This window comes from Micrasema longulum, unplaced genomic scaffold (assembly GCF_059751315.1).
Source record: "Micrasema longulum isolate JH-2025_06_02 unplaced genomic scaffold, ASM5975131v1 h1tg001527l, whole genome shotgun sequence".
Lineage (NCBI taxonomy): Eukaryota > Metazoa > Arthropoda > Insecta > Trichoptera > Brachycentridae > Micrasema > Micrasema longulum.
This window is the reverse complement of record NW_028278710.1, coordinates 481,681-494,104: the sequence shown is the minus strand read 5'-3', so window position 1 is coordinate 494,104 and position 12,424 is coordinate 481,681. Positions and strand designations below refer to the sequence as shown.

General features: G+C 34.3%; 1 protein-coding gene across 1 annotated transcript; it reads right to left on the bottom strand.

Annotated features, from left to right (window-relative positions):
* Positions 1 to 1,198: 1,198 nt before the first annotated feature.
* On the bottom strand, positions 1,199 to 12,412 carry Fen1 (Flap structure-specific endonuclease 1). The gene is made up of 8 exons (XM_088236263.1): positions 12,061 to 12,412; positions 11,909 to 11,974; positions 10,248 to 10,451; positions 9,502 to 9,647; positions 5,163 to 5,330; positions 3,745 to 3,912; positions 2,232 to 2,432; positions 1,199 to 1,571 (listed from the first exon to the last, which is right to left on the bottom strand). The coding sequence occupies exons 1-8, from the start codon at positions 12,140 to 12,142 to the stop codon at positions 1,455 to 1,457; spliced, it is 1,152 nt and encodes a 383-aa protein (XP_088092389.1). The 5' UTR covers positions 12,143 to 12,412; the 3' UTR covers positions 1,199 to 1,454.
* Between the last annotated feature and the right edge of the window lie 12 nt (positions 12,413 to 12,424).

Here is a 12,424-nt window from a genome sequence, read left to right as displayed (position 1 = left end):
TATCCGACATTGCAGGAAAAAAATATTAATACTGTTACCGTCGTAACTTTTGCTTTTTTAAAAATAAAAACAACAAAAAAAACGTCAAAAGACCCTGTTTTTGTGTTGTCGCATTGTTCTATCCTGCACGGTTGGCTGTTTACAGAGCTGGGACGAGACAATATTGTCCTGTCTATTCTATTGTTTTCGTGTGAACCCAGCTTTATTTTCAGTAATAATTACAGCGGTCGTATAAAAACCATAGGCTAAAAAGCCTGCCTCACGGACGGGGTTTCCGGGTTCGAATCCCGGTGAGGACGCAACGATAATGTGATTTTTCTCAAGCCTAAATGTTACAAATTTACCACTGTAATTGGCTTTTTCGCCTGTTGCGGTGCAAAAAATATTCTGGACTGGATTCAACCCCCTAGAGAGCCATTAATATTAACATATTAATTACAACAGAGATGAAGAACAGCTTAGAGAAACGAATATAGAAGTCTAGGCATCCACAGGGCTTATGACCTACCTGTCATTGTCTGGTTTAAGTGGCCACTTTGTATTGATGTATAAATATAGGGAGAATGGTGAATATTTCAGTGTGAAAAATGGCCACTTAAACCAGCTAATGGACATGTCATAAGCCCTGTAGATGCATAGACTTCTATATTGCTTTCTCTAAGATGTTCTTCATCTCTGTTGTAATATGTTAATAAAACTACGATGCAGTAGTTTATTTCATTTTGTTTAGAATTAATAAAAATATACTTAATGTTTGTTTTTAGATATTTATGCGAATGTTTATGATGTAATTTGTTGCGGTTTTTGTTAAGTGATGATTTTTTTTAATATATGTTTGTATGAAATTAGTGGCAAATGTATTTTGTCTAGAATTTCAAAATAAAAACAATTTTACACCGATTTTGTTTTTTTTTATTAGTCTGTGAGTTTGACTGAAAAAAGTGCCGTTTGAAATACATATATTGTGCCATTTTTGTAATTACACATTATAACAAAAATGGTGCTACTTATTATTATCATAGTAAGATAATTTATATAGCGCTATTTTTGTGAAAACCACCTCAAGGACGCTCTACAATAAGCAAGAAGTTAATATCCCAGCATGTCTTGCAGTTACAGGGCGCACGGACGTTTGGGATTCTAGTTTGTCATTTCCAATTATGATTTATTTCAATAAAATAAAATAAAAACAACTCTGTTTTTAACCACAGATTTATTTTTTCTAACCAATTAAGTTAAGTATACCTTTATTAAAGAAGCTTGTGTAGCTTTGAAACCGGTCGGTAGAAACAAATGGTTAAAAAGAAAGTATATATATTAATTAAAGAGAGGTTGTTTTCACTCTACGTAAAAACTCAAGTAAAAAAAATTACACATGAGAATTTATTTAAATTTAAAAGCGTACAAAATTTACAGCAGTTAAAATAAGGTAACTATGTAAAAAGTATTTTAAGTTATTTGGGTCTTCTTCCTCTGCCACCTCCTGCGCCTGTCTTTCCCCTTTTTGGCGTGGCACCCTTTTTACTATCTTCCGATTTCCTCTTTGGTGTTGTTCCAGTCGAAGGCAATATCTAAAAAAACGAGAAAAATAGTTTGATTAAGTGACCAACTGAACCAAGATTTTCTCTCAATAATGCTCTCCAAATTTTTTGGAATATGCATTTCAGCCGAATGCAACCCTGGAAAATCGATGAAAACACATATATGCTTCTAAGTTTTTTTTCTACTCAATATATTAAAGATTTTATTATTTGTAAACCTTTAGTACGTGAATTAGAAAATTTTGCAAAAAACCGCATGTAAATCTGTCGAGCCATTTTCGAGTTTTTGCGAGACACAACACGGCGATTCATTTTTATAAATACAATATATAGATGAATTTGCAACGAATGTTGCAACAAATTTAAATATTAGAGTTCTCCAATCAAATATATTATTTAAATCAGACAGCAGAAGGCGGCAATCATCCAAGGTGGAAATCTCCAAAAACAATTTAAGATCATCAGCAAACAACAGAACTCGTGAATGCGATACCACGCTAGAAATGTCATTTTGTCCGCTATCACAAATTCATTTAAACCGCAAAAGGTGAATTCTATTTACACGGATTCACCAATTATATTTAACTTTAATTTTGTACAAATTGGCTAGGGCCGTTAGTTATAACCGGGAAGGAAGGTCTAACGAGTTCCAGAGTCAGGGCTCTCGGGCACTTCGGTCCAGCCACATACCTTGAAAAATGTGTCCAGCCTTCCTTGTGTTGTACCAGTTCTGGTTTTGAATAACTTCTTGGCTCCGGAGCGAACTCTCTCTTCGTTAAACTGCTTGTCCCCGCACAAATACTTGACCAAGCCCTCCTCGTCCGGGTCGCTCCATTTCAGGTCTATTTCCTTCAAGTCGGCTACTTCGGGCTCCAAGAACAACTGCCGTGCCTGGAAACAACATTTTAATGATAAAGAAAACTAACGTTGACAATATTTTGAGTTTGTCTAAATTTCTGCGGACAAGGAGCAGGATTCATTGAATCACTTATAAATGTCAAAATTGAGTTTTTTACCTTAAAAACATATTAACCTCAAAACATAGGCAAAATGGTGAATGTTACACAGTGTGTAAAGTGGCCACTTAAACCAGCCAATGACAGGTCATAAGCCCTGTAAATGCCTGGACTTCCATATTCCCTTATTTAAGGTATTTTCCATCCCTATTGTAATTTGTTAATCTTAATGACTCCCGAGGGGGTGAAATCCAGTCTTTTGAACTCAAATATTGTAATGAAACCAACTGGTCCAAGAAGAAGTTTAAGAATTAACTTCACTTAAATCAACAAATGGAAGAACTGAAGAAATATGGATGTTCAAACATAGGCAAAATGGTGAATGTTACACAGTGTGTAAAGTGGCCACTTAAACCAGCCAATGGACGGGTCATAAGCCCTGTAAATGCCTCGACTTCCATATTCCCTTATTTAAGGTATTTTCTATCCCTGTTGTAATTTGTTAATTACAACTACAGTAAAACCCTCTTTATACATTTTTCAAGGGAGCGAGAAGACCGAGGAAAACCGTAAAGTGAGGAAATGAAAAATGTATGGAAAAAATAGGAATTAAATAAAATATAATTCAACAATATTTTGAGTTTGTCCAAATTTTTGTAGACAAGGACTGGATTCAACTCCCCGGGGAGCTGTTTATATTAACATATTACAATAGAGATGAAGAACATTTAAGAGAATGTAATATAGAAGTCTAGGCATCTACAGGGCTTATGACCTGTCAATGGCTGGTTTATATGTAGGTGAAATAATTCAATTGGATGAATCTCACCCGCATAAATAAAGGTTTCAGCTCTTTAACTTCACAAACATCAACGGATGAAAGAATTGAAGGAATATAGATGTTCAAATATAGGCAGAATGGTGAATGTTACACAGTGTGTAAAGTGGCCATTTAAACCAGCCATTGACAGGTCATAAGCCCTGTAGATGCCTAGACTTCTATATTACCTTCTCTTAAATGTTCTTCATCTCTGTTGTAATATGTTAATAATAACAAATTGTTGGAATTAAACCAATTCAACACCATGGAGAGTGTTTTTTATGTCGTTGGAAGTTATTAGGACTACCAAACGACAAAGTGATTCCAGTTGAGCTTCCCTGTTCTAGAGACTCGAATTGGGCAAGAGTCGCTGGCTGCGTGGACAGAATTTCTATGAAGTAAAATAATTTAAGGCACATCCAAGTACCTGTTCATAGCTCCAGTTCTCTGGTGGCGGGTACTTTGAGGTGTCTATATTTTTAAGTATTTCATCTATGGAGCGGTGTTGGCGAATCAACTCTATGGCTTTCTTGGGGCCGATTCCTTTGATGGATGGGCAGTAGTCGCAGCCGAGCAGGATGCAGAGATCTATAAACTGGAAGAGACAGAGAAATAAGCTTGTGGATCAGGACACTAAATAAACCCGACACAAAAGGGAAATATCACATGCCACAAATACCGATAAAAATATGTGAAATTAATTTAGAAAAATTAATTGTATTTTTTAAGTCCGGTTGTGGTCCTGTGGCTAGTGTCTCGGACTCACGGACCAAAGGTCTGTGGTTCGAATCCCACTCTACCCCAACTTGATTCCATTTTCGAATAGTGAGTTATTTACAACTCCTTGAAAATGGCCCTCAAAATGAAATATTTGGGTTAATCATAAGAACGCAAATATTTATTTTTATAAATTAAAAAAAAAAAAAGTTTAAATATTGTGGAAAAGTGTTTTTTTTGTGTCAAGATTCAGTTTCATCCATAATGTTTGGCATTTTTGCTTACTATTTGTACCTGCCGTTATTTTAAGCCATAGTCGGCCTTGTGGTGTAATGGTCAGCGCGTTTGCCTACCATGCCAGAGGTCTCAGGTTCGATTCCCGACATGGTTGATATGAAATACTTATTTAAAAGGGTGTTGTCCCACCAGAATATTTCATAGTCCCTGGAATGATACCTAAAGCAAAGACTGATAATCTTACCTTCATGTAACAAAAATGATCAAGATACGCTGCGATTGGTATACCAATGCAGTGCCCTATGCACCATTAGGTGCGGAAAGGGAAAGATGATGAATTAATTAAACGAAAAGTTGACAGTTTTACATGTTAAGCATAGTTACAAGTGCCGTACATTAGTACAGTATGTACGTGCCATACTGAAAATGAAATTCATTGTTGCTGAACATCTCAATCAAAGTAAGCTGCTTGACTGTCATCATCCGTTTTCGGGCATCAAAGTCGTTATTTTGCGAATTGCAGTATGTTTTCATAAAAAAAAAAATATTTTTTAAATTTTGAAAGCGATTCGGATAATCATCAATTCGGTGTCTTTTCGGTGTTCAACCAAGCCACAGAAAGTGGCTTGGTTGGATTTTAGTTGTTGTAAAAAAAAATATAATTTTAAAAAATAAAATGCTAAAAGTGTAAAAAATTATATTCATGTAAATATTTATTTATATATTTTTAATCTACCTACAGGCAGACTGACGTTATACAGTGTGTAAATTGATCACTTAACACAGCCGATGATGGATCATAAGATCTGTAAATGCCAAGACTACCAATTTTCTCAACAGCTTGAACTCCGTCGAAGAAATATTTCATATTTATTTTATTATAATATTTACCTCATTCCTGTTCATCTCAAGTCCCTCGAGCACCCGCGAGAAGTGGAACTCCTGGACGGGCATTTTGCGAGCCTCGGAGAACGTCATGTGACGCAGGAGCACACTGGATCCGAAGGTCAGGGCATCCATATCTTCGGTAGCCGTCGCAAACACTTTCCCGGCTTGCACCTGACATAGTTAAATAATTCCAAATTGTTAATGAAAATTCTCGATGGAGAAAAAACGTTCGCTGTAATAATAAAAGGTATCGCAGATTTGTAGATTATATTATTTATTAAATATTTTAATTATTTATTAAATAGGTATGAAGATTTTCACGGTCACTGTTATCAATTTGTTTCTTTTTTGGGTAATACCGTGTGTGTTAATTTATTTATTTTATTTTATTTTATTTGGGATTTTTACAGCTATTACATAAACAAAATAAGTAGAAAAATCTTAACAATGCTAAAACCAATTTTAAAAATCCACTGTAAATATAATGACACATAATATATAAGAAAAGAAGTTTAGTAATTGTATTTGTGTGACGTTTGTATTCATGTGTATGTGAATGTGTGTATGCGTGAATGAATGAGGAAGAGGATACATGTGCGTGTGGGAATGAATGAGGGAGAGGGTGCGTGTGTGTGGGTGCGTAAGTATAAAAAAATAATTGTTTAAAACCTGTAAATTGTATTAAAAATGGTACGATAAAGAGCTTAGTAAAAAGTTAGAAACCTTTTTGTTAAAATTTAAATGACGAAATGATATAAATTGTATTTTTTAAGTATGTTAAATTTCAAAACCGTATTCTGAAAAAAAGAAAAAAGCATTTTATTTTAAAATTTAACTGATACACATCGAATGAATAATGTGCGACGAGTCCTATAGAATACGGTAGGTAACCACAAAATGCAGTAAAAAGTATGAAATAATGACAACAATAAAATAAGGTTTGACAATGCGCGAACGTTGATTCAAAACGAACACACAAATGCATATTATATGCACCTACATAATATATAAATAAGAATAACATATAAGTTTAATAGAAATGATTCGGATTATAAAAATCAGGTGTCACAAACAGTTGGCCCACAGTGTTGGACTTGTTCCGACGTTTCGGCTACCATTGCAGGAGCCATCTTCAGGGTAAGCTGAGTGTTTTCTAAAAAAATAATTTGTACCGTGTCGCAGTCGGCAGTAGGCACATTTAGAACCATTTATTGAGCCCAAAAGCTGTTTATAAACCAAGTTGCCAAGGATGTGATAATGTTAGTTAAGCACTTTTTATTACAGAAGCCTATTTAAAATATAAATGAGAACTATTTTAAATGTTAATGACGTAAGGAACGCGGAGTAATTGTTTGCGGTCATTCCATTGGCTTGTTTCGATCATATGATGTGGATATGAGAAGTAGGTAGAACATACCAAGGTAAGATACAGATAGTACAGAAGTTAAGTGTACCGTCTCGATATACACAGATGAAGATAGTGTTCATAATCGAGGCACAGATACGTGGGAATAACTATTGACGAGTTCCTGGAGTCTATTTAATATGGCATTACAAGTATACACTGTCCGTAAATTGTTGCTGTAAAATGGCGGCACCTGTCTAGTCATTCTTCCACGCACCCTGAAGTTGATGAGGGATAATAGTTCTGGCCAATCCCATATTGAATTTACAATTTTGAATAAATTAAATAAGTGTAATTTTTCCTATTCCTAAGTTTTAATAAATTTAATGTTTTAAATAAAAAATCTTAATTTAAAAATTCATAACTTATTCCAAGTTTAAAATTATAATACTGTAAACCATAATACTATGTTAAGAAAATACCTATTTGTTTTTTAAAAAATCTGTTTACTTTTTGTACCGTTGGATCATTTCCACACTCGCCAAACATACTACTCATTGCTCGATGTATTTCATTTTTTAAAATCATTTTTATGTTGCTAGAATTCCATTTGTCCGTGCGCTTTGTAGCTGCAAGATGCTTGATAATATATTATAAGCTTTTGTATTTATTTATACGGCACAAGTGCCTTTTGCAATATAACATATAACAATAATATAATGAGTTAGTTAGATATACAAAAATTAAAAACTAAAAAACAATATTAAAACATGGATATAAAAAGAAAAATAACAAGAAATATGTACATATATGTACATGTATGTATTTCAGCATACAAAAGATATTTATTTATTTTATTTTATTTGGGAAATCAACAGTTCTACATACATATTTTTAGTAAACAAACAGATATAGTGTATAAACTCAGAACTAATAACAGATTTCCACATAGTATACAAAGTTAGTAAAGAAAATATATTACATATCAAATAAATACATACAATTTATACATTTAAAAATGTTATTTTCATGTACTCAATAATCAAAGATTTTTTAATATTTATTTTAAGAACATTAAGTTACTGTAAATTGGGCGGGATAAGGACAAAAATGCTTGAAGAGAGGATAAGGAGGGGAGGGGAGATGTACATATTTATTATTATAATGTCTACTAAGTTACATAATACATTTTTAGTGTAAATTTTAAATCTGACAGAGTGATGTTTGTGTAATCTATATTTTCAAATTTTGTATTGTACATTGAAAAGGTCCTACGAAAAAAAGCATTTTTAACATACGATGTTTTACTTATTGGTACATGAAACAGGTGGTACCGTCTACAAATCCTGGCTGGCACATGTATTGTTATTAAACCAAGCAGCTCTGTACAGTCAACCATTCCTGTCATAATATGAAAAATATAAAATGAATAAACACCACATCATAAGCATGAGTAACTTTTGCAAATAATTTGTTAATCGTTACTATAGAACATCATCAAATATTTATAAAGAGATCATTTGAATTCACAGAGACTCGAGTTGAAAATGTCGATATGAGAGGTACATTCGTTTCCTAGTCTGTGTATATGCGGTATTCGTGAGTGACAAAGATAGTTGACAATAATATAGACTATTTTGTCTAGTTCTACGTATTGGTATGTTAATATTTATTAAATCCAGAAGTTTGCAACAATCGAATTTAGAATTAATGATTTTATGTAAAAATATTAGGTCAGTTATGTAAATTAAAATTATTTCTTGACTTAATCTTCAACTGTAAATAGGGTCTAGATTCCTAACTGTCCGTGCGCTCTGTAGCTACAGAATATGTTGTAATCTAGATCTGTACGTTTTTTTAAAATATTTTTTTAACTAAAAACACTTCTGAGTATATTTTTTTTTGTAAAATGTAAATGGGAGCTAAATTGTAGCTCTTATGTGCTATTAAAATTTAAAATAACCTATTGGTAACAGGAAACTAAAGTCCCAACTGCCGATGCGCTCTGTAGCTGTAGGGTGTGTTACGGACGTCGTATAGACTCAGCAGCCCTTCCTGGGGCCTCTTGAATGAATAGTGTAGAAACCTCGGTATATGTAACACGAAATGCCACCTCCCCAATAAAGACTTTATTTTGTTACCTTCGGGGGTGGCTTTCGTTATACCGAAGTCTATAGAATTAGGATTTTATTATTAAATTTATAAATATATCGCTTTGCCCTTATTTGATTAATAATATTTTTTTCTCTGTACATGTTTCTTACCGCGCGGTCTGCACCCTAGTGCGGGCGGGTGGCGGGGGGAGGTAGTCCTTATACATGGAGAGAGAGAGAGATAGATAGAGTAGGCGACAGCGCGCTATCTCTCTCGCGACGGGATTGGTCGGCTTACTCCCGCCCGCCATTGGCCGGCCTGTGTCGGCGCACAGATTTGTTGTGTATAAATGGACGCAGCGCCGTCAAATAAATCAGTCTTAATCCCTCACTCGTGTTTACGCTACAAGACCTTCGCCTGCCCCTGGATTCGACTTCTGGACTTCTCACCTTACGGATCCCGACCGCGGCGCTCTCTTGGAATTAAAAGTCATTTTCAGGACTACTAGTTGAATTGGCTTTTCGCTGCAGTGAACCAGTGCTTGTACTCCGCCCTTCGGTTCCCGCCGCCAGTGAAATTCAGCGTGTGCTTCATTCTTCGGTTTCCGCTGCCTTACAAACAGCGGAAGGGACGACCTCGTGAAGAGTGGTGGACCCGCTAACTCGTCGGTAGCGCGTCAGCTACAGGGTGTGTTAGGACATTTATTGTACAGCCTCGAGGTGATTTGATATCCAGAATAAATTAAATACATTTTCGGGATTGTCCAGTTGGTTTTTGAACTCATCGACTGAATATGCATTAATCGCTTTCCCGAGAAGGCTATTCCATTGCTCCACAACTCGTTTAATTAGACCATAGTGACCATTGATTTCAAATTATTTAAAATGTATTTTTTTTACTTACAAGAGCAGCGCACTGGGCTTCTGCCTCACAGGGGGCATCGATGTAGGGAACTCCCATCAGCTTCAGGAGCTGTTTAGCGTCCTCGGAATGTGCCTTGGTCACTTTCACCAGGCGTCGGTTGTACTTCTCCACCATAGCTGCATCACCTATCAAATATCAATTAAACTTTAAGACTATCTCATCCACTTGACAGTCAAGAGTTAGTTATTTAAAAGTAGTTGATTACTTAGTTAATTAATTTTGATGATTTTATTGCAGGCAGCAATGTAAAATTGGATGATTTTATTACGGGCAATGTTAATACGGATGATATTATAACAAGCAGTGTTAATTTGGATGATTTTACTAAAGACAATGTTAATTTGGATGATTTTACTAATTTAAGAGATTGATAATCATCCACATTTCAACAGATCTATGTTACTCCATCTGGAGTATCTCTTTTAAAGGGGAATACAAAATTCTAGGCATGAACAGGGTTTCTGACCTGTCGTTGGCTAATCAGTGAATTTATTTTTAAAATTCAACAAATACTTGAAAATCAGCATGCCTAAAGTTAGAATAATTGGCGCACATGAGAAGTTGTGCGAGAATTATTTTTTTATATTTTTTAGCGCCATCTTTGTGAATAATCACTTCAATAGCGATATACATTTCAATTTAAAAAAAAAATCTGCTCTAAATATTTTACATATTTTCAATGATATTCCGGATTTGGGAAAATGTCCTATGGTTAGATGGATTACCAGCTTCCGTGGCTTTGTCCAGCTCCTTCTGTGCGTCCTCCCTTCTCTCGGCCCTCTTCACCAGCTCCGAGGACTTCATCTGCGGCGGCTTCCCGTCGAACACGTACACCGGCTTTATGCCATTCTCCAGCAGGCGGATGGTTCGATAGAATGTTCCCATGAGGTGAGACGTGGTCTCGCCGTCTACAGAAGTCAGCTGCGTTCCTAAAAACAAAGGTAAAAAATCATATCTTTTAACATTTTTTTAATTGTCAGCAGGTGGAAGAGGTAATGGAAAAAAGTTATGAAAAATACACCACAACACCCTGACCAATGAGGAAGCTCCGTAGTTTATTTATTTATTTGTTTAATGTATCCTATAATCATCGCTACAATTTTTTCAATCAGTGGTAAATCATCGAAGATGTCAGGATTCATTCTGCGTACTGCCAGGGTTTTCGAAAATACTTGCATACTGAGAACTGTTTACAGCTCCTCGGTGCGAAGTAGACTCGGGAGTGGCTCGATGATCTTGGGACCACATAAACTGAAGTACTCTCTTATGATAGAGAAAATCCAAAAGGAGATGTATCTACATGATAGTGCGGGTATTATCCTCAGCAACGTGTATTTGACTACACATTTTTATCGATTGTTGCGCGTTATGGTCGATAATCCTGAGATTATGATGAGCATTGTTTTGTATGTTCCTGATAATTACCTAGACAACGTCAGCATAGATTGTTTCATATTCTGATATACAGGATCAACCTGCTGTTGGAAGGGCTACCGCTATGCTGAACAACATCGATCTGGATGTTGATCTGTTCCATGTATCCGAAAGGGTTTCCCGGAGCAGGATTCTCCTACTACTTTGACTAGAGTCTCTTATATGTATTTTAGTCTTTTTACAATATATACGCATTCAATTTATGGTTATTATTATTATTTTATTTATAAATTTATTGCAAAAAAATATATATACATACTTAATAACAGGGAATCTATATAAAACCAATTAATGTCAAATGAAAACGGAGTGTTCTCTGTTTATGATAGTCTCCATCTAACATGGCACAGCCTGTTCTAAGATGGAGATTTTTTATCTTTAGAGCGTAAGTAGTCCTATACTAATAAAACAATAACATAAAAAAGAAAAACTAAAATTACTTAATTATAAATGCCCAGCTAACCAAATGTAAGAAATTAAAAATCATTATTATACAAATATAAAGTATATATATGTGCCAAGAATACATGTTACTTAAACATAAATAATATAGTATAATATGCACATGTTATTTTTAAATAAATCAATTGAAAATTTACCATTCTGCCTGAGGTATAATGTATAAAGTGCGCCTATAACTTTAAATTCATATTGCAAATAATCTCTTAGGAATAAATATTAGTTAAAAAGCACACATCCACAACTTATTTTGTATTATATTGTGTACATTGTATAAGAAATTAAATATATATAAGTATATATATATAAAATAAAATAAAAAACCCACAAATGATTGAATTCCACCTATTTTGGGTAATTCTATAATTGAAGATGCGAAATTGTAACGACTAATACCTTAAAATTTTATGTTTTCTAGTATGTATCTTTATTGAATTGCCTTATAAAATAAAATAAAATTATAGGTATTCTGATGAATAATTTGATTACAAACCTTCACTGCGGACAGCAATCAAAAATTGGTAAAGGCACATAGACGCATCAATAGCTATTTTCCTTCCTGAAATACATAAACATATTAGAATAATGTACATATTGTAAAAATATTCGTTAAATAATTTAACAAAAACGCGAAACGCAACATACCAAAATAGTTTTTAATCTCGCTCTCTTTTAAAGCCTGCGGAGCAATATCCGCTATTAACTTCGATAAACCTAGAATTCCCATGATTACTAATTTTACCGCGCGGACTTAATTATCAACACTGAATTAGAAATATAAATAAAAAACGAAACAACGCCGGTTGTTTATCGCGGTTCGTGGCGGGAAACTTCATTAATTTTGACAGTTCGTCAAGCTACATGCCGTCACACTTTACGTTTGAATAATTGATTTACCATAATTGACTTTATAACGCATAATTTTTATACAACTGAAGAAATTTTTGCTTGAATCGAATTTAAGGTTTAATTAGAAAATAATGACCAAATGTTTGCCAGTAAAAATACA